General features: G+C 39.8%; 1 protein-coding gene across 7 annotated transcripts in view; it reads right to left on the reverse strand.

Moving 5' to 3' along the window:
• Positions 1 to 5207: 5207 nt before the first annotated feature.
• The window catches only part of RBMS1 (RNA binding motif single stranded interacting protein 1), a 207565-nt gene continuing 190456 nt past the window's right edge, over positions 5208 to 22316 (reverse strand). For 4 of the 7 annotated variants that reach the window (XM_014785904.2, XM_014785903.2, XM_014785906.2 and 1 more), the window contains exons 7-15: positions 19104 to 19219; positions 17992 to 18041; positions 17772 to 17865; positions 15232 to 15279; positions 14285 to 14335; positions 11229 to 11339; positions 10015 to 10095; positions 8605 to 8689; positions 5208 to 7836 (exon numbers count right to left, since the gene is read on the reverse strand). In XM_014785904.2, the coding sequence (XP_014641390.1) occupies positions 8612 to 8689; positions 10015 to 10095; positions 11229 to 11339; positions 14285 to 14335; positions 15232 to 15279; positions 17772 to 17865; positions 17992 to 18041; positions 19104 to 19219 (629 nt within the window). In that variant the 3' untranslated portion in view covers positions 5208 to 7836; positions 8605 to 8611. The remainder of the gene's footprint in view (positions 7837 to 8604; positions 8690 to 10014; positions 10096 to 11228; positions 11340 to 14284; positions 14336 to 15231; positions 15280 to 17771; positions 17866 to 17991; positions 18042 to 19103; positions 19220 to 22316) is intronic. The other 3 variants (XM_004428272.3, XM_014785907.2, XM_004428273.3) reach the window with 3 other exon arrangements.

Raw genomic sequence — 22316 nt, forward strand, 5'->3', positions numbered from 1 at the left:
TCAAGGGGCTGAATGTGGCAGTGAAAGGAGCATCTGGAATGTTTGTGCTGTTGCAAGAGGGATTTTGTCCTTTAGAATCAGAGCAATGGCCTTGGTGAGAGCGATGAAGCACATCTCATAGGAACATTTGGGAAGAGATTTAACTGAGAACGTCCATTACAAGTCTAGTGCCTTCCAGAATCATTTTCATGAAGTGGCGCTTTGATGTGCTGCCTTTGGCTTTCATGGAGGGGCCCTACCTGGAACAGCCTTGAGAATGCGTCACTGTATTGGCAGAGAAATGTGGTGGAGGACATTGCCCAGTGCAGTGGTCTCTACACAAAGCTAGTAAATACTATCTTTTTCCAGAAGATCTGGTAGGCTTTGCTCCCTTTGACAGTAAGAGCTATACATGTGTGTACCTTTCTCCCTTTTCATCTTGGCTGCCAGGAAACTCAAAACTACTGAGGTTCAACTATATGGATGGTGGAGGCCTTTTGGCTTGCAGAGCTACTTTCTGTGCTCTCCTTTTCTCTCTTCACTGTTAACCTCCCAAGCCCTGATTTTTAATTTTCTGTTTTACTGTCTTTCCTCTAAGTTGCTCCAAACCTTTGTAAAATAAATGGACAGAAGGATCATTGGAAGAGTGAAAGTTGAGGGAAACAGAAAATCTTCTTTACAAAACTGTACTAAATGTTAGGAAGAAAATCATGCATATAACAAGAATGGAAGCAGTTCCTTCAGTATTTTTTAAGAGAAAATAAAAGGCAAGGTGGCCAGAAACAATATTCATGGTCTTGGGCTTGTGTCAAAGCACAACGTGTTACAAAGCGGATATGATGGGATTCCTGCCTAGACTTCTGTGAAGAAAGTAATAAATACAAGAGTTCTCAAAATATAGTGGAGGGGGTCAGAAAACTACACGGGTGTCTGCGAGTCCACAGTCTGGCACGTGCAGAACATTTGACTGAGGGTAAAAAAGTCAAAATGACGTTATTTGGAAAGTATCCTACATCCTGCTTGATTGAAACAAAACAAGACAATACTTTCTTGTTACACATTCCAATATTTTCCAAGCAGGAGTGACAAAGGAACATCAACTCTGGACATCTGCTCCAAGTCTCATTCTGGCAAAAGCAGAGCTCCCTAAGACTTCATTTGTCTGCCTGCCTATTTTATCTCTCAGAATGCGGAGGAACCAGCGAGGAAAACGACTGCTTCAGAGTGAATTCTGATCAGTAGAAAAAGGAACTGGCTGGTAACGTGAAAATGACAAGAATCTCAGGAGACAGTGTTCATGTCGTCTTGGCTCTCTTGCAGAACTCCCAAAGCTCTTTTATCATCATCATACTTTTGTTACTTCTCCTTGCAATATTGTCATTTATATACTTGCGTCTCCCCACAGGAACGTCCCTCGAGGAGTGGGACCACATCGTGTCATCTTTGCGTCTTCTGATGTCTGGTGCGTTATCTTCTAAATGCAAAATATCAGTCAAACGTGCTGAATTGGAATACATTGAACATAGCGAGTTGCACAATTTCAGGATGATCTGACATGCTTTGTTAAAACTTTTTTCTCCTGATCATGTTTTCATTGTAGAAAACTGGAAAAACTTGGAAAAGTATAAATGAGAAAATACAAACTTTCTATAATTCTTCTACCCACAGCTAAGCATTTTGAAGTATCTTCTCCTCATTTTTTATTCTTAAATATTGCTTCATAATTATGAGCATACTATATCTATACTCTGTACCTAAACCTTCCATTTACCTTATATTCTGAATATTTTTCATGCCATTAAAATGTCATTTAAAAATGACTAGTAATATTCCATTGCATGTCTTTATTATAATTAATCATGACAAAAAATAAAACAACATAGAGATGTTAATTGGCTACCAGCTTTAAGAACTGTAGTGTGCGCAAGAAGTCAACAGGAAACCATTTCACCTGTATAGAACCATGCGGCTGAGCCGGGGACATAGGTGAAGCCCTAGGCTATTCCTGGGGTGCTGGGTTTTGTCCTGAGTCACCCGTGGTGCATCTGGAGCATGAGCCGATGGCGTGGAGTGTGGAGCCAGAGCTGATGAACAATTAAAGCTACAAGGAACGTTCAACCCCAAGAAGATTAGAGGAGCCAGCAGTTTTCCACATTTGAGGAATGACCGACTTGTCTCATTTTTAAAAAAGATTTTATTGTACAAATGGTCATACATTAAAACAGACTTTTTGGTGTACAGTTCTATGAATTTGAGCACTTACATAGATTTGTGTAACCGCACAATCAGGATATAGAATAGTTTCATCACCCCCAAAAACTCCCTTGTGCTATCCCTTTATAGTCACAGCCTCCCGTCCCCTTTAACTCCTGGCAATCACTGATATGTTCTCTGTCACTATACTTTTGTCTTTTCAAGAATGGGAATGACTGACTTACTCTGCAGCATCTCAGTTGTCAGAACAAAGGCTGATGAGTAGAAAATACAAAGACACAATTTGGACTCCTTAAGCAAATTTGAGAGCTGTTCCAAAAACATACAGGACGCCAGGTGAGGTGGGAAGTGCCCCGTCATTGGAGGTGTTCAAGAAGAGGAAGTGGCTTCAGGGAGCCTAGAGGGTAGGAGATACATGCAGAGTCTTGTTTATGATCCGTATCTTGTGTAAATGAGCAACGGAATAATCTAAATCAAACCTCAGTCTCTCAGAGTCACGTTAAAAAAAATGAATAGCATTAAAGTTGTTGTATTTAATCCAATGCCACCTGTTTTCAATTCTGAGCGGCGCAGAGACCTGCCAGCGCTTTCTTGCGCCTCCGAGTCATGAGGTCTGGCAAGGCTTTTGGCTTCCTCCCCTGCCCCCAGCTTCCTTGAGCCTTGAAAGTCCCATTTAAGTTACTCCCCAGTCTGAGCAACAATGCTCTCCATGAGGGAGCTGGCAGCCTTAGGCAACAGTGATTATCTGTGTGTCAGTTCTTACCGTTAACCCGCAACTCAAGAACCCTATCATCCCCAGCACCGAGTGCCAGAAGACTCTGAATATCCACCAGCAGTTCCCCCTCCAATGCCCTCACCCACGTGGGCCGGGGCTCCTGCCTCAGAGCTCACAGCTGAAGGTGAAGAACAAAATCCTCCCTCTAGTGGCAAAAGATAAAACACTCCCTGGCCCTCCAAAGACCCAGAGGGTGTACACAACAGACACTCTGGAGCCATTTCACAGGGTTGAAATTCCATTGCCTCGCGGAGCTCATCCCACATGAAGGGATGGGCACACGGCACCACCTCTCAGCTGTGCCAGGAACCCCAGGCTGGGACCCGTGGGCGCTCACCTCGCAGCCCCCACTCCCCACTGCCATCTGGCACAGGCTGCCGGCGGGGCCCCGTGTTCTCAGTGATGACTGAGGAGTGATTACCTCATCACACTGCTATTAAAGGGGAAGAAACTGCCTGGGTTTCTTAAACCCTGAGCTTTGAGTTCTCCTCCTTCCTCACCTACTTCACAAATTCTGAAGATTTTTCTGTTGGGGCAGGGGGTGGGCGGCTGGTGACAGGTCTGTGACCTTTACCCCAAGTTAGTTGGATCTTTTCCTTTTTGGCTACTCCAGTGGAATGAGGATATCAGTCAGATCTGAACATTTTTGAGCCCCCACTTGGGCTGGGAGGCACCACCTTCCTCCTAGTGAATTTTTAATCAGTATTTGAGGAGGTGGAATTCAGGCTCCCGTGGACTTACTGAGCACCACGGCAGCTGAAGGGCATGGATGGTGGGGAGAAAACAGGGCTCCCTCACCGCCCCCCCCCACGACTACCTCATCCCAGCTGACACAGAAGGGGAAATATGCAACCAGGGAGCAACTACTAGAGCTTCTTCCCTCCCCTCCAACCCAGGAACTCTACCTCGGATGCTGGGTACCAGCCCATCTCAGACAAAGAGGAAACCCTGGCTCCTGATGGTGACCCGGGTAACCACAACTTTTTTGCAAGGTGGAATTGAACCCCAAAGGCACCTCAGTTCCTCTTTTTATGTGCGAATGACAGCTCTTTCTGAACCATCATCACTCTGGTTTGCTCGTCCCTTGCGCACAGATGGAAAAGGTGCTCCTGAAAAAGTGTTTAGCAGTTTCCGCGTAAAGGCAGCTAGCTACCAGATGTCCCAGGACTGCAGTGACATAAATCCTTCTTAAAAAACGAGAACAAAAGGTCAACCAAACCTATGGGGCTTAGCAGCCTGAATGGCATTTCTCTCCTGCCTTTGGTCGTTGGTCACATGTAGCAGCACCAGGACAGCGCAAGGCTGGGACAGAAAATGAGGCCACCCGGCTTACATTAGTAGCAGCCTGTGGTGATCTTTGTGAGGCCACACTTTCCTCCTGCCCGGCATCTTTCTCTCTGCAGCAGTGGTTATCATCAGAGGACCCTGTGCCCTTTCTCAAGGAGCCACTGAGTTACCAGTGCTTTCTTGGCTCTGGCAAGTTAAGTGCTCTAAACCCCACTTACCTAATTCACATTCCACATCATCCACACTGCAGGGGAGGCATACGGAAATGGAGGGTATGGATATTTTTCTTGCCCATTCCTTTCACCACCATGACGGAGCCATTGGGCAGCAGAAAAAGAATACCGTACAGCTCCACTAAAAGGTTCAATCTGCCTTGGGTAAAAGGAGTCACTTTCCTGTACTTAGTGCCTCCCATAGAGCACATGAGTGTGGGAAAGACAGTTCTCTCTCCTCCATGAATGCTGCACTGGAGGCTCCTATTGGGAGCAGCCACATGAGGTCCCTAAAGGAGGCCCTTGGTCTCAAGGCACGGAGAAGGTCTTCTTGAAATCCTTACCCGCGTGCTTGCTTACCAGAGATGGGACACTGTTTTTATTTTGTCCTTCTTGCTGGGCAATGACAAATAGTGCCACAGTCATAGGACAGCAGTAAGGAAGGAGGAAGCAGAGGGGTCCTGCCCTTGGTCTTTAAGAACAGACCAAAGGCAGACTTTTGCTGAGATGAAATGTGCTGAGCTGATGGCTGATGTCTCTGGTCCCTGTACACAGATTTAAATAACCAGAAAGAAGAGGGTGGGCAGGTTTTTCCAATTCTTTTCAAGGAAATGTATTTTGAGTACACAATGAATCTGAAATAATTTTCAAGTCACTTTCAAACCAATCTACTGAGCTGAAGAAAGAGATCAGAAATGAAATTCTGATATACTCTACTTAAAAGAAATTGACAGGGAAAATAAAATTTCAGATGTTTTTTATTCAAAGGTTCTCAAAAGAAATAAAACAGAAAAAGCTAACAATCTGATCAAATGTACAGTTCAAAAATGTCTTTTGGCGTTTAACAACAAATCCTAGGAAAGAAAACTACAGAGTTATCTTGAACCGGACAAATAAGTTACCACTGGCAAGTTTGTGGCACTAGTAAAACAAAAATAAAAAATTAACTCTCTTGATCATATAGATATCTCTATGAAAATCTTTTTTTTTCAATCTGTACAAAAGGTCTTTCTTCATAAATTAATTTTTTTTATAATTTAATGGCTGTCTACTATGTGATGTTTAACTGATTTTTTTTTTTTTATGTACAGAGGTTATGTTTCCCAAATCTTACCCAGACGAGTATGGCACTTAGTTCAGACATTTCTAGCAGCAGACTTCCCCTCCCCTCTAACTGAGCTATCAAATTTCTGTCTTAACTAATGCAAAAATATCAAGTAGTGAGAGACCCAGGTTTATAAATGTACTAGGTACAAGGAGGGTGCTGCGTTCAGTCTGGACTGTCACAAAGCAGTAATATTCCAGGGAGCATAGAACCAATAATACCACAACTTTAAAAAAGGAAACAAAAACAAAAACAAAAACACATTTCTCTTATGACTATGTAATTTTCACTAGAATCTACACTTCTCAGAGCAGCAAGGACTTTTGAAACTATGAAATGTCACTGACATCTATAATCAAATACAAGCATAAAATTTAAGAACTAAAAAATACTCGAAAGAAATAACTGCTTAGCCCTAGCTCCTGAGCTAGGAGGATTTGGTCTGTGGAAACAGGGAGGGCCAGCAACCTGTCCCAGCACAAAAGAAAATAGACTCTGAGGTAGATAACTGATCACACACAGTTGACCAGACAAGTACACAGTTTTGGAAGACAACTTAATTTACCATTGCTTTTCAAACGTATGCAATTGTCTTAATAAAAGAGCTTTAATAACAGTGAATTATCTTATATGTACTAAAGTAGAAATAACTGTGTATTTATGACTCAGGAATTTCATAGTTTCAAAATTGGTTTTTCTTTACACTTAACACTTGTAGTGATGATGTAAAGTGTGGCACTGCTTGGATCCAAATCTTCCTTCATGCTTTTGTTTGTTTGTGTGTGTCCATACATCAGTTAAAATTATAAAACCTAAATGCGAAGGTACAAAAAAGGCACATTCTCCTAACCGCAAACTGGTCCGGCAAAAATAAAGAGCACAGAAGATGCGACGCTGAGACGAGTTGGAGCTACTGGTTACTGGCTCTTCGGTCTTTGGTGAAGTTACCTTTAAAAGTGCCAAGTCATTTTCATTTCTCGAATTTACGGAATAGAGAGAGCGAGCTAGTAGCCAATCGTTCTGCTTCTACTCATATCTCAGCCTATGTTTGAAGATAAATCCTTACTTTTAGCTTCTGCCATTTCGTTGCAATAGCAACATTTTTCGGTTTGCCAGATCGCAGGCATGTCTCACTCTAAAGCACTAGCATTAGTATAAAGGAAGGACGAAACATTCGGTGACTCCCCTCCCCCGCCCCCCGCCCCTAGCCCCCACGCTACCTACACTACATCTAGAACATCAAGTTAGTTTTTTTTCCTGAAAAAAGGCAAAAAAGACTTTACATTGCATCATACAGCAGATATCCTAAATCAGTCAAAACTATCAGAGGAAACTGTTGGCGTACAGCCTTACAAACGATTTACCCTATGAAAAGTTCCCCAGTCAGAAAATGTGTTTCACACAAAACATTTTTCCCTTCTTGCATTTCACTACCTTACACATTATGTGAAAAATCATTAAAAACACCTACTACATATTTAAAAAAGCCAAAATTTCAGCAACTTTTATTGACTACCTTTTAAAAGCCCTATGCTGCTGTTTTACAAGGCATAATAGACCAGCTCATTTGGTCAAAGCGTTCTACATTAGTTTGAACTAACTTTTACTGAAACAGCTACAGCATCAAAAGAGTTAAGGCAAATTGGAATTCATAGAAAAGGATAAGACACTTCACACTAAGTTGAAAGAAAAACGGAAAGCTAAGAAAAGAGACGCTGACGGCAACACTGAATTACAGCAACACTCGCACTGCAAGCAGAGAACACGGTGGGTGAAGTCGGACTATTGAAACTTCAGAAAGCCCATTTCATACAGCTGAAAAAAACACAAATTCAACACAAAATGAACAGAACCACAAAAATCCGGTCATGCACTTGGATAAGTCTTCATGGTCTTTGTGCATACCCAGAAAATTGAAGTTTTCTTTTCTTTTTTTTTTCCTTTTCCTTTTTTTTCTTTTTTTTTTTCCTTTTTTTTTTGCATCATAACATTTGATAAAAATCTTTTGTTTTGTTTTTGTTTTTTGTTTTTTTTTTTTTACTAAAATAAACCTGTTCAGGGGAACAGCTACTAGATGAATTTAAGGGTTTTATGCACCTTATAGAACTTATAGCAAAAATAGTTTTAGTTGATTTCATTATAAATAACGTTTTCAAGAACCTGTGCAAAACTGTCAATAATTTCCTAAAGCACAATTGATCAGAAAAATCCATGATTGTTCAGCCTTCACACCCTTCTTCATGTAAGAACACCCTTCTGTACATCTGGAAGAGAAAAATAAAACACAAATGCTTTTGTACACTTGGTATAATACATCACAGAGCTTTGTAATTGCTTTCTTGTTTTAAAGATATATGTGTTTGAAAAAGGCTTTGCTCATCTCTGGTGGTAGACCAACAAATGCAAACTCTGGAACTGAGGGTTGCTTTCTATGCCTCAAATCCACCTTTCAAATGTGGGATCTGCAACATACATTTGCCAGAGCAATCCAGAAACCCAGGTGTTCTCAGTTCCACACAGCTATTTTACTGCAATCGGCATGGTAAAGCGAAAAGTTTTGAGACTTGTGGTCCACGTGAGAGCTGGGAAAACAATCTCCCAATCTAAGGATAATGACATTAAACTCATAGTCAAGATATTGCTAATCTTGTAATGCTGGATTAGGCAACATCTTATGCTATATTTCCTTCAGTTTGTGAGCATTAAAGCAATATAAATGTAGGCTACATGTATTGTAGAACACATTGGGTAGCTGGTGTTCTCTGATATGTTACAGAATTTTTTACGAGGGTTAGGGAGGGAGAGAGTAAATATACATTTGACTTCAATATAAGGCACTATTCTTTTTGGACAGAATATTCAATCTGCAAATCCACAAAATCACTGATTTTAACATTTCAGTAACACTGGATTGCTTGGCCATGTTTAGAGCAGTGTGACTAAATCTCAGTTAGTTTAAGTACCATTCGATAAAAGAATCATACACTTTCCCTGACTTGAGCCCTACAGTCCTGGAGACCTTCCCCTCATACCTCACAGTTACTTATTGGGTTGAAAGGTGTATGGAGAATGGTCATTAGACGTCTCCACAGCCACCTGCTGCTGGCCACTCGCCTCCTACAACAAAGCAGAACAGATGAGACACGTGAGCAATGAAATCCGAACTCTGCTATGCAGGTCTGACCGAGTCCAACAGCTTACAAACAAGCACTCTTTAAAAGTGATTTTCTTAATGCCATGTAGAGCTTTCAGGGTTAATTATTTCCCTAAGGAGTTAAAATGTCTGACAGACCCAAAGAAACCTCCCACCCCAACTTTTATGAGTTGTCTCTTCATGTCAAGCTACAATGTATCAAACAATCTCTTAGTCCCTGGGGCCAGGAATGACTTGGAATTCAGTATTTTCAGATTTTAGAATCTGAAATATGGTATTTATATGGTGAATATCCACAGAATATACCCAGTGGGGTCTAGGGCTATACCTCATAATCAAACACATTAACAGGTCTACACTGAAAGATATGATTGTGCACAGTAAATGGGGTAAAGATTTTGTCTGACATTAGTTCAGGCTGCTTGTGGCCACAGGTTATAACGGTTTTTTGCTCAAGCAGTTACAAAGAGAATTTTTTTCGGATTTTTTTTGTGTGATTCAGAACTATAGATAAGGGATTGTGGGTTCTGGTAACTGTGGTTAACAATAACTGCACAAATTTAAACCAAACAGAAGTAAACAAAACAAAACAAGAACCCCTCCCAAATCCAGTCACAGTCTGAGGGCTGCTTCTGGAATTGGAACCTATGGGATCTCTCTAGCGAGTGGGATTGATCGGGTTGATAAACTTCCTTGGAATTTTAAGAGTACTTTGCAGGAAAACGCTATACTTTCTGTCCAATCTTAATTCAAATGTAAGACTTCTTCCCTATCAATATCATATCAGTATCTTCCATAATAAGAACTAAAAGTTATTTGGCTATACTAACAACCTCTATAAAAACAGGTATGGTTTGTTCCCATCCCTGTTGCATTCTGAAGCATCAGTTTTTTCAAGCATCTTAATTATAACTGATTTCTTTTTATAATTATTATTATTGATATAATCTTTGATACTAGGATTCCAAACTCCAGCTTTATCTTAATTTGCCTGTAAGCATCATTTTACAGGAGACAAGACAGAGTCTTGAAGGGGTATGAAAGGTGCTACAAGCTTGGAAAATATTTCTGGGAGTCTTGCGCGTGGCTTGGCTGTTGCTACACTAATTGTATGCAGAGAATTATATTTCATAGTTGAAAATAACTCTAGGTATATACTCCCTTCTAAACTCAACTCTTTATGCAAATGTTTGACTTTTGATTGATATTTTTTTTTTGAGTTCTATCTAATTTACCCATTTCTGAAGCTACTCATTGCCAGAATGGCCATTGGATGGTCTGTACCAACCTCAACAGGAACCGCTGTCGTCTGCACGTGTGTGTACTGTGGCAAATAGGCTCCTTGCATAGCTGATGTTGCAGGCATATACTGAAAAGAAGAAGATGGTCAGGATGGGCAACGACAAGCCATGCAGAATTCCGAGCCCTTGGGGAATTTTGAGATGGGATGTCAAGTATCTGGAAGTCTCAAAGAAGAAATTTAAACAGGCTACCTCACAGTTTAATTTGTGCACATAAATACGTCATATGGAAGCAAAGTGAATGTTTTCTACTTTTTGAATCTGTCAGACTGAAAATCCCACCTCTCTTTGGATTTCCTAACAAAGAAGCACCTGGGTGAAGATCATGAAGGTTTCTCATCCTCAATAATTCAATGTCACCAATGTGCTATTTTAGAAGATCTCTCCTCAAAGGACCTGATTATTTTCCAGCAGCCCCCTAAACTAGTATCTAGAGTTGTTTCCATAGGCGGCGACCCAAGAGGTAAATGACTTCTCAGATCTTTAACAGGTCACTGTGGAACAGGAAATAGACTCTTGCTTTCCTGACGCAGAAGTCATCCTTTTCCAAAGGCAGGAGAGCTTGCCAGTCGATCTCACTGGATGTGTGGGGCCCTGGTTTAGCCTCCCCAAGAAGCTGCTTCTGGTTTTGAATGTAAGCGGGGAAAACACACTACCCTCTTTTCTTTTAAGCCACCATAGACGTGGACTGAATTAAAAGCCTTTGGCCATCTCACCATCTAAAACTACACATACCAACCCTGGAAGTTAACCTGGTGTCAGCTCAACCTCAATACCGAACTGAGTCCCCTGGACTTTGGGGAAATAAGTTGATACTAAGATGGTGATTCAGTGCCCCCAAATTCCATAAAAAAAAAGTGAGGAAAAATCTCCTGCCTTGACCACGATGTATCACCTTCATCTTTTGCTTCATGAGACCAGGTCTGCGTGTGAATCAATGTCACTAGTTATTAGGGCTAGGTGTGGTCATGTATGGGTGCTATATTCTAATAAAGGAGAGATACCCAGAGAACAGACTTCTAGTTCATCAATTAATTAAGAAATATCTGAGTATTTACTATGCAGAAGGCAATGTGTGGGTGAGAAGGGATCAGACATAATCTTTGACATCATAGAGCCTGTAACTGATGTGTAAGACATAGGCTGCATTAATTTACCCTCCTCTGTTTGCCAAGACACATGATATTAATTTGCCACCTACTGTTCCGGTGCTGCCTAGTGACAGGTGACTCATCTGCTGGGCCAGAGGGCTGATCATAGATGCAGGCTGTAGTGACATGGTGTGCTCCATTGAGGGAGTTAACACGGCACCCTGGAGAGTCGGAGACAAGAACAATGTGAGACAAACTGAGGGAGGGAGTTAAGACTCTGTAATCACCTTTTGCAAAGGAAATGTCTTAGTTTGTTGAGGAATGTGAAGCTAAAATAATCTCCTCTCAAACTTGCCAATGGTATCACAAACAATTTCCTAAAAATCTTCTAGATTGTGCTTCCTGGGACTTTTTAGAGACCAATGACTTCATAGAAATTCCTGTAATAAACACCTTTCCCTTTTCCTTCACTTAGCTGTAACGCAAGCTAGTCCAGCAGGAAGAACTGTAATAGGAAACGCAAACTGCTTTTGGCTGACTAGGGTTACAAAACTCTTTCTTTTTATACTGAATATATTAAATACAGTGTATGTTTAAAAATGTATTACACAGATAGTGATATGATTCAAGATCAGGCTGTTAGGATCAAGATCACATTCTTCACTCACTCAGTTTTCCTCAGAACTTTCAACTAAAATTCGGTGCCAGGAAAGCAGATTCAGATATGATTTCATAACCCAATTTCAGATTCTTTGATTTCATTTCAAAAAATTCTGGTCATTAAAAATAAAATTAAATATAGTTAAAAAAAACAGAGAGGAGGGGTGAAAAACATTGCCATAACCCAGCCTCTCTCTCATATATCACTGTCAGCGCTGTCAGGGTACTACTGCCCAGATTCTAGCCTCAGTGTGTTTTTACAGAGTTGCAACCAGGGCACATAATTTCATATCCTGGGTTTTGCTTTTAACTTAAATATCCTATTATAAATATTTATCTAACTTACTCCATAGGTGTCATTATCATTTTTAACGATTACGTAACAGCACATTGATTGTATAAACCCAAATTTAATTAATCCTATTTCTGGATTTTTGTATTTTCTCTCATTTATCCTATATAATATTCTTATGGATTATACAATTTCTCTCACTTTTGCCACCACCCAGTTACCTGAGAATGCAATTATTCCAACACACCCTACAAATATTAATGTTATGTTTTTGGTATCACTGGACCTGACTTATCCCTTAAATACACTGTTATTTAGTGATAATCAGATACACAATTGAGGGCAGAGATTCGTGTGTAGGCCCTTTAATTCTGGTTGCAGGCAGTCTAACTCATAGGGAAAGAGAATGAGTCCTCAGATAGGAACCTTCTGCATACACACTATGGTCTCCTTGGAGAAGTTCAACTGAGAAATGTGCAGCCTTTTTGTCTAAAAGTTGCCAGAAAAAAAAAAACCCAACCATATAGACGTGTGTCAGAAATGGTTTGTTAATACACTTCTTAAGAAAATTTTTAATGTGCATCATCAAAAAGTGTGTGGTGACATGGAAATGACTCAGAAGCCCAGAATATGCTGAAGGATTTTCCTACTCCTTTTTTCCTTCATCTATAGCAGCTACTGTACTAGGAAGACCCTAAACGAAAAGTGAGTTGACTTCCAGCATTCCAACACAGGACAGCACAAAGTACTAGGGACACAGATTGACATGGGCATTTGTGTACGTGTGGATTTGTGGGTGTCAATATGTACACATGTGTAAGTATGTGTGGGTTTGTGGATGTACATGTGCATAAGTATGTGTGCATGTAGAGACATACGTGTGTGTGTTTTATACAGACACATGACATACACACAGACATCATCAGAGAGCTCTTCTGTGTTATCAACTAAACATGTTTATCTGCTTCTTCAAAGTCATCTCAGCAACTTCCTGTTCAGAACTCATCCCTGGGGTGCTGTTTCATACACACGGTCTTATACTGTGCAGCGTCCTCTTGAAGAGGTGTCCTGAGAGAAATTCCCATCTCATCTTGAGGCCAAGAATTGTGTGCTTTTCCTCAGCAATGGATCTGTTTTTATCTTATAAGTACTGTGAACTGTATTGCTTATCAAGATTCCCATTTTGCATTAGTTACTAGAAAGCTTAGGGCCAAATTTGTGGCCCTCTCATGGCAAATATGCAGGTCACTGTGTTGGGCATTCTTAACTTTTTTTTGTGATTTCATTCTCCATCTTTATTTATCAACTTTTAAATCTATGTTTTAATTCAACAAACTGGATTTTATGTATCTTTGAAAAACACATTAAATATACTATCTAATAGGTGAAGTGTAACTCATTCAATTAAAAAAATGTAATACATACATAAGTATAACAAATGCTCATATCACTCAAGAAATCACACTTATTATTTACCAAAGAAGGTGTTACTACTTTGGTATCTATAATTTTCACAGAGAGGCTTACACTGATGAAAATCTCTCGCTCAATTTTTGTGTGTGTGTGTGTGTGAGGAAGATTAGCCCTGAGCTAACATCCGCTACCAATCCTCCTCTTTTTGCTGAAGAAGATTGGCCCTGGGGTAACATCCGTGCCCATTTTTCCCCTACTTTATGTGGGACGCCTGACACAGCATGGCTTGATGAGTGGTGCATCAGTTCACACCCAGGACCCAAACCTGAGAACCCCAGGCCACCGAAGTGGAGTGCGTGAACTTAACACTATGCCACCCGGCCGGCCCTCTAGCTCAATTTTGAACGCTACTTTATATTGGCATTAAACAGAATATGAAAGATGACAGCTGTTTCATCCTATGTACTGTTAAAAATTTAGCAATTTAAAAACTTCAAAATTTAAAAACTCAACTGAATGATCTCCTACAGAACTGGTACGAGGAAGAAAATGGTGTCCTGCCTCAAATACGATGTATTTTAAGTTCTTACAGATTGCAAATTTAACTTAAATGTTAATTACCAATTTGTTTTAAGACAAGGGTGAAGGGAAGTTTTATAATGAACTTGTACATTCTCATATTCCATGCTTAAAATTTCCCAAACCATACCATCTTTGGCAAATGGTTTTAACCCAGAGAATAGTTTTAATGTATACATAGCTTACTTGCAAACCACAAAGCCATTAAGATGAAAAACTTACGGGGTGCTGTAGGATATATGGTTGAGGTTGCATCCAAGAAGGACTTTGCACCTGGAAAAGGAGAATTTGAAAGAAACATTGATTTCCATTGGAAGGCTACCTATTTCTCTAGAACTCTTTTAATCATGTTAAAATCTACAGAAAGAAAATAAGGAAACAATACTATCAGTGATTAAACAGATTAAGGTAGGTAGAGTTCTTGGCAAACTGGTCACTCTGAATAGGATGAAATGATTATTTAAAACCAAGTTCCATTTGCCCACTCAAGAAGTATTTACTGAGTATCAGACAGCAAAGAGAAAAAGACCAATAAGACACGGGACCCACCCTCAAGAAATTTACTGTCTAAGCAAGGCAGATAAACAAGACACCAACTCAAATAAATAGTGAAAAGTGTTATAATCAAGGTATGAACTAGGTGCTTTAGGAATACAGATGAATGAGAATTAATTTCAGCACATCTTATCAGAACTAATCCTTAAAGTATGTGCTTCTTTTAAAAAAAACAACCAAATTCAATTCTTCTTTGATATCCAGGACATTAGGTTTCAGAAATCTTGTCTGGTGGTTAACAACTTCTAGTTAGTATGGAAAATAAAAACCTGAAATTGAGATTTAGGAAATTAAACTTCAGTAACTAAATCCTGACATCTACAGTCAAAAGGGCATCCACACAGTAGACCCTCTGGACTGAGAAATAAGATGTGAGAGTCAGGTTCCATGGCAGGAAAGAAAGCACGTGCAGTCTGCCACTCAAGACAAAAAAATATCGGTCCATTTCTTGATACCCAGAGCTTTCCTGAGACCATGTAATTTTTAAAATAAGTTTCAGTCTCTAATTTTTAACAACAAACCCCTCTTGTATGTTATCCCCTACTGTTAACTTCAGAGGTTCTATAGAGAGGATATGGGGAAGAGTCATGGGGGAAGAATGTATTGCGATTTACCTTGATAGCAGAGCCCCGATACTTGTTTTCTCTGGTTTCCTTTGCCACCTAAGGCAGACCAAAGTTAAGTGCTTCTGCCTTGTTAACATTTCAGTTATCTGGACTGCAGCCTTTCCCCATCGGGGTATTGGTGGTTTCTTGCAGATGCCAATTTCTCAAATCCAATTGTATAAGCATATGGTGGTTTAGTGGAGAAAGGCCCACTCCAACATGAGTGCAAGGCCTTCACTGAATAAATCATGGGGAGGCGAGCAGCTCCCTATAGACCTCAATTTGGGCCAGAGGCTCCCATTTCTTGTATGCTTCAGTGGTCTTAATAATCTAATAGCTTACAGCATTATGAGGTTAGGGAGCTATGACATCTAATCCAATTTTCTTTCTTAAGCAGCAAATCAGCTGCTGTCAATTTCTAGTCCTCAATTTTCCCTAACTGTAAAATGGGAATAATAATCTATGTTCTATGAACTCTTAACCATTGGTTCTTTACCCTCTTTTGGGTCATGATCCCTTTGAAAACCTGATGAAAGAAATACACCTTTTCTCCCAACTAATTGCATATACACAAGCCACATTTTGCAACCAATTTAGGGGAATCACAGACCACTTCAAGCTCATCCACTGACCCTACTGGGTCCCTAAATTTACGGGGTTAAGCATCAGCCTTAGAAGTTATGGCACTGAGTGTCAGGCCAATGGAATGAAATTCCATATGTATGTTAGGGAAAGACAGAATGCTCAGGAGAAGAAATCAGGCTTTGAAATGAAATACTGTTTCCAGGTAGGTATGTCAAATCTATTACCAACACTGGTCTCCCAATTTTTTTATTCTATGAAACAATTCTGTGGCCAAAACGCTCATCATTTTTATAGTAAAGAGGGGAAAAGAGGTGGTGGGGAGATGCATTAATAGCTGTAATATCTGTAGCAGCATACATTCAAATTAATATGCACAATCTTTCATTTGCCTGAGAATAAGCTTACATGTCTCTATTTTTTAGTAATATACATAAATGGCAGAGGTTTCCAAGTTCAGATAGTTAAGAAAGACTACCTTTCAAAATCAGACACAGTAATTGTTAATTAGAGAAAATGCACCACAGCAGATCACACTGAGGCTTATACAGGCAAGGAAAACAGAAATCTGAAGTCCAAAATAATTAAAGAGGCATTAAGTGAGTGAATACTATGTCCAGCAGATTGAAGCACCAGCATAAGTAACATAACAATCAGAGAGCTAAGAGAAAAGAAAATAAGTGACAACTCAGGGAAAGGAAGAGAAAAGAACCTAAAAGCTGAGGGAAGCTCTGAACGCTACTTGCAAACTTTAGTTTTAGTGCATTTAATCACTTTTCTTTGTTATTCAAAGCTACTTTTATGTTTTAGACAGAACCACCTTTATGATATTGTTTATGTTGACCAATCCATTATTTTAAAAAAGTATAAGGAATATACTCTTAACAGCCCGCTAATCCTGCATATTAATGATGATAGTCAGAGCTAACATTTATTGAGAGCTAATGATATGCCAGGTACTGTGCTGAGCTATTTACACAGTTAGTCTCATTTAGTTCTTGTAAGAAGCCTATGAAATAGAAACTATTATTATCCCCATTTTAAAGATGAGGAAACTGAGGCTTACAGAGGTAAAATAACACAGTTATTAGATATTGCAGTCCTCTAACCCCAGAAATCAGGGCTACAACATCTAATTCAATTGTTTTAAAAACAAGAATACACAAAAGTTTAGTTTAGTCACACATGATCTCAACAGTCAACAAAAGAGAACTGTATTCCCACATGTCTACAACTGAACTCCGTTATGAAGTTCCTGTCTGGGCCAAGGCAGTAAGCCTGTTAGACGCACTCTGATAAAGGAGGAGAAATGCATGTACACCACTGGGTTCATGGAGAATAGGAGCTAACCCTGCAATAAAACCAAATCAATATTATAACAAGGTGCTTAATGAGATCTTGGTTCTAAGTTGGGAATTTATTTTAAGGTAAGGCCTCTTCACAAAATAACCTAAACAGGGAGTCACCTCCCCCCTCCCCTTTTTTTTTCAGCCTCCAATCTCATGGCACAGCTCATTTAATGTTATCTAATAGAGACACATCTTTATTTATTAGCATGTTTCCTTGCTCTTTTGTCAGTTCCTGCTGACGAATAAACAAAGGTAGGTGCACACCTCTCCTGTATTTTACCTAATGGCAATTCTCCTTAAGCTTCAATTTCTGGGACACACAGGGTCCACGGCAGGCCCTGTTGTGGAGGAAGTATTCGGGTTCATCCCAATTCTAAAATGCTCTGATTTCAAGGACTGACAACTGACAACCATTTCCCCTTGTTTTACGTTCTCCTATATGTAAAAGTAAATCACTCTCAAATAACAAGCAGCTCCTTCTAAATTGGGTATCCAAGTTACATAACATCTGACTTAAATTTCATTATAAATCTTCAAAACTTTAAGACACATAAAAAGGTAGCAATGATTCGTGGTCAGCAAGTTGTCACACTCTTGATGAATCCTAAAGGTACAAACCTGGTAGGCAGATACAGGAGACGCAATATAGGGTGTAATAGAAGTTTGAGTGATCATTCGGTTTGTAGCAATACTGTATGGTGAAGGATAAAATCTAGAACAAACACAAAAGCCTTTATTAAGTAATCCTTTAAACAGAACAATTCATGGAACAAATGTCTGCTATTTTCCACCTTCACATTTTCCCTCAAGCCATTATGTATTTATCTTAATGACATACCCGTTCTGTATAGCAGCTGTGGTTGGGTCATAAGTAAGTGTCATTCCAGCCTATGGGAAAGAGAAAGAAATAGAAACATTCATCTGCAAAGGCATGATTTAAACATTCCATTTCTTAGAGTCATGGCAACATCAAACAGTGATAGTTTAGTAGCATTTGATAAAATTGAGAGTTTCTGTTAGACAGACATAATTATAAACTCAATATGACAATTAAGCTCTAGATCTGCACTGTCCCACATGGTAGCCATTGGTCACATGCAGCTATTTAAAATGAAAAGAAAAATTGAGTCCCTCCAGCATACTTGCTACATTTCAAGTGCTCAAATAGCCACATGTGGCTAGTGGTTATCATTGGGCAGTGCAGATTCTAGAATATTTCTACTAGACAGCAGTTCCCTAGACATTCTTGCACTAGTATGTTACTTTAGAAAAAAAGAAATTCATTGGAAATAAATATGAGGAAATGGAGGTCTAACATCTTTATTATGAAATTGAGCTTTTTTTCTTTTTTTTTTTTTTTTGGTGAGGAAGATTAGCCCTGAGCTAACATCCATTCCCATCTTCCTCTACTTTATATGGGACTTTGCCACAGCATGGCTTGACAAGTAATGCGTGGGTCTGCTCCCAGAATCTGAACCTGGGAACCGCGGGCCGCCAAAGTAGAGTGTGCGGACTTACCGCTACGCCACCAGGCTGGCCCTGAGTTTTTTGTTTTTTTTAAAAAAAAAAAAAAAAACAAACATTATTCTAAAGAATTAGACCAAAAAACTCAACAACAAATATACTAATTATTTTAATAATGTTATTTAGCATGATTTCTGAATAATTATAAACGTAAATCTAAGAAACCATGACACACCAAAAAACAAAAACACGTGCATTTCTTACAGCAATGTAAAATGCTCTTTTACTTTATATGTCGTTAACTGGTAAACATAGCTGTTTTTACGTCTGTCTGTCTGTCTAGAGAATCGTCACTCTCCTAGCACCATATCCACTGGGAAGAGTTTTAATCTAACATTATCTGGACTACAAAGTTTTAAATCTGGCACCATTCATGTAGGCCTTCATGATCAGACACCCGCACTAAAGTTTCAGGAAAGGACTTACAAGTCTCACCTCTCCTTCTCTATGCCATGGTCTTCCATTAGGGATGTATTTGTTTGGGTTCTGTCTTTTCTTCTGTCCTCCATCCGCAAACTTACACAATAAAGGTTCTGTAGGAGCTGAATAAATAGGGAGAAATAACATGAAACCAAAATCATGTGTGTGTACAGATGACAAAACGGAACTGAATTTCTTTTTTAACAGGAGCAGTGTTAGTGCTATAAGGGAAGTGATAGAACGCTTTAAGGCAAAGCTTACTCAGACCCCTGTACGGTCATCCACTGGTGAAAAATACAGTACAGAAAATACATTAGTTATTATTTTCAAACCAGAGAGTAATAAAAACCTTTAAAGAGCTATTCTGAGGAAGCAAAGGAAAGGAATCTTTTGATTCACTTCCGCACTTTAAGTGCAGATCCACTTCTTTTCATTCTGGGCTCTCTCCGATTCCACCTCTATAAATCTTCAAATGTAAAAAGGATTGTGTCAGCCTCTCCTCTCCCAACTTAAAAATGCTCTCATAGCTTCCCATTGTAATTCCTCAGAGAGGCCTTCACTTCCCTGGGTAGAAAACAAGTTCCCCTTTATACTGCTCACACCATATTTTTATTCACAGCATTCAGAACAATTTGCGAGTGTGGTAATCTGTTTGGTGTCTGTCTCCCCTCCAGAGTGTAGGCCCCATGGGGGCAGGCACATTTGTTTTGTTCATCATTGTATCTCCAGTGCCTAAGCGTCTGGCATGCTGTAGGCGCTTATGACATCTTCGTTGAATCAATGAATGAATACTATCTGTTTATCTTTGGGATACAGCATTGAAGATAGCTGTTGTGAGAAAGCTGAAAACACCTGCCCACTCTATTTAAAGGCTTTTCTGAGCCATTTACCACCCCACTTGGTGTTGCTTTACTATATATCCACATCATAAAATGATCCAACGAACAACTCAAGAAACTAACATAGAAAAGCAAAAGCTGCTGAAACTATTTTACAGGGATACATATTCATTAGTTAAAAAAAAAAGAAGAAAAATTAATAACAAACAAACAAAAAGGCAAACCATAGTAGGCCACCCATGACTTTTCCTTGGCTTTTCATAACGGAAATAGCAGTGTATTCCTGAAAGGGGTGCATGTTTTTGTATGTTTCTAGTTAATGTAATAAAGCCAATCACACCTTCCTGTCTGGTTCTCACAATCTGTCCTTTGTCTACTGTAGAACTGTGATTACTACTTTCAAGTTCTGTTTCAAAGTTAAATAACCATGAAGGGAAAAATATTACTTGTGGAAAATTTACTCCTTTCTCCTTTGCCCCTTATTATCCTAATTCATCTCTTATTTTATATCACTATTACCCACCCACTAATGACAGGGTGGAAGCAATAGTGCCTCTCAACACTTCTCTGGCAAAAAACAAAACACAACATAAAACCCAACTGTAATTCCTTCTCGGCGAGCTGTGTAGGCTGTTGTCTGGCGCTCCTTTCTCCTCTCCCTGGCGTGAACCGCTCCAGAGGGACAGCTGGAATGGGCGCTCACTTCTGAACAGCAAGTGCACTACAGTATGAGGAGGTGAGAGCAAAACTGTGATGGGCTGGTGAGAACACCAGAAAGTCTGGGCCTTACCTTTCACAAAGGGGGCCTTTGTTTACCTTCTGACTCCACTCCCAGGCTTTCCTGAACACAGAACGGCAAACTGGGTTGTGTCGCAAGATGGACCGGGGCTAAATCCTAGACTGTAGATGAACTACACTCTTTATCTTTCCAAAAAAAAGTATTGATTTTGGGAAATTTCTACCTTCACCAACGATCACAGAAGGTAAAGTAAATGGATGCAATGAAGCAAGAGAGCTTTCTAATCACTGATGCTTTTAATTCTACAACTGGGCCATTTAGGGAGAGATGGAAATTAGGGCTGAGAGAATACAGCACTCACATAGAAGGAGGGGATCAAGGGCAAACCCTCCTAAGAGTAAGGAGAGTATGTGTCTGCTGTGGCTGGGGATGCCTCACTTTGACTTCTAAAGACAAATAAGAAACTCAGACAAAGAGAAGCAAAGATCTCACTCTCTGCAGATGTAGAAAGGCCCTGGTGGCATCGAATGTTTTCTCCAACAACATCTGAGGTTTTAGGATTTTGCCTCCCATAACTTCATAGGGCAAGAGAGTATAATAAACTCTGGTGCTGGCACTTTGTGGGACCTCACTTGGAGGACAGACTTTAATCTAGAGGCCTTATAAAGACTAGCTCCTAGACTGAAATTTAACTTTATTTTAAAAAAACAGTTTACTTGACACAGTGAGTAATGCGAAGGACCATTTTCCTCCATGAGCACCATTTCTTCCAGAGAAAGATGATGACCAGGTTGGGTGCATTCCAGAAGTTCACTACAGGCAGGTATGAATGAAGCAGTGAGGTGGCAATTCCCAGCGAGCGCCGAAGCTCCACACTCGCTGAAAGGCCAAGCGTCCCTATATCTGTGGTAAAGAGTTTCCAGTACATTTCACTCATCTAGACTACGCTCTGTCGAAGAAAAAGCAATCTCAGGCAACAAAAAAGCCTGCTAAAAACAGATAATGATGAGGTAAACATCAAGCGAGCAACAAGATGTTTGCAAATATATCATTTAAAGTGAAACAAATGGAACTGGATGTAGTTGAATCTTTCAAAAAACCACTTATATTTACTACATGATTTTGTGCTGTCATTAAGATATTTTTCCCCCTCTAAAAGCAAAACGGTAAGTAGCTAAAACAGTTTGTATGCTGGCAGGTGTCTCCTATCTTAGGAAAACAAATTTCTTATTTTAAAACAAGAATTATAACCAGTAGAAACCACACATTTTTAAAATAGTTGCTGGCTCCTTGTTTCAGGGAAATGGGGGTGCCCCAGTATTCCCTGTGAAATGATATAAAATTCTAACAGCTTCCTTCTTGTATTAAAATTCCCTTTGCTCTATTTAGCAGTTGAAATTTTTATCGAGCACCTACTATGTGCAGGTACATTGTTAAGAACTAGGGATACAGTGGTGGATAAAACAGGGTTTTACTTCATAGGGATTGCAGTCTAATGGGGACAAGAGTGCACCCAATCTTATGAAAACCCATTTACCCATTTATGGTACAGAGCACTGTTTGTTTTTTTTTTTTTCCTGAGAAAGAGTCGCCCTGAGCTAACATCTGTGCCAAGCCTCCTCTATTTTGTATGTGGGTCGC

The sequence above is a fragment of the Ceratotherium simum genome, chromosome 9 (genome assembly GCF_057802395.1).
Source record: "Ceratotherium simum simum isolate JZ-2026a chromosome 9, ASM5780239v1, whole genome shotgun sequence".
NCBI classification, from domain to species: Eukaryota; Metazoa; Chordata; class Mammalia; order Perissodactyla; family Rhinocerotidae; genus Ceratotherium; species Ceratotherium simum.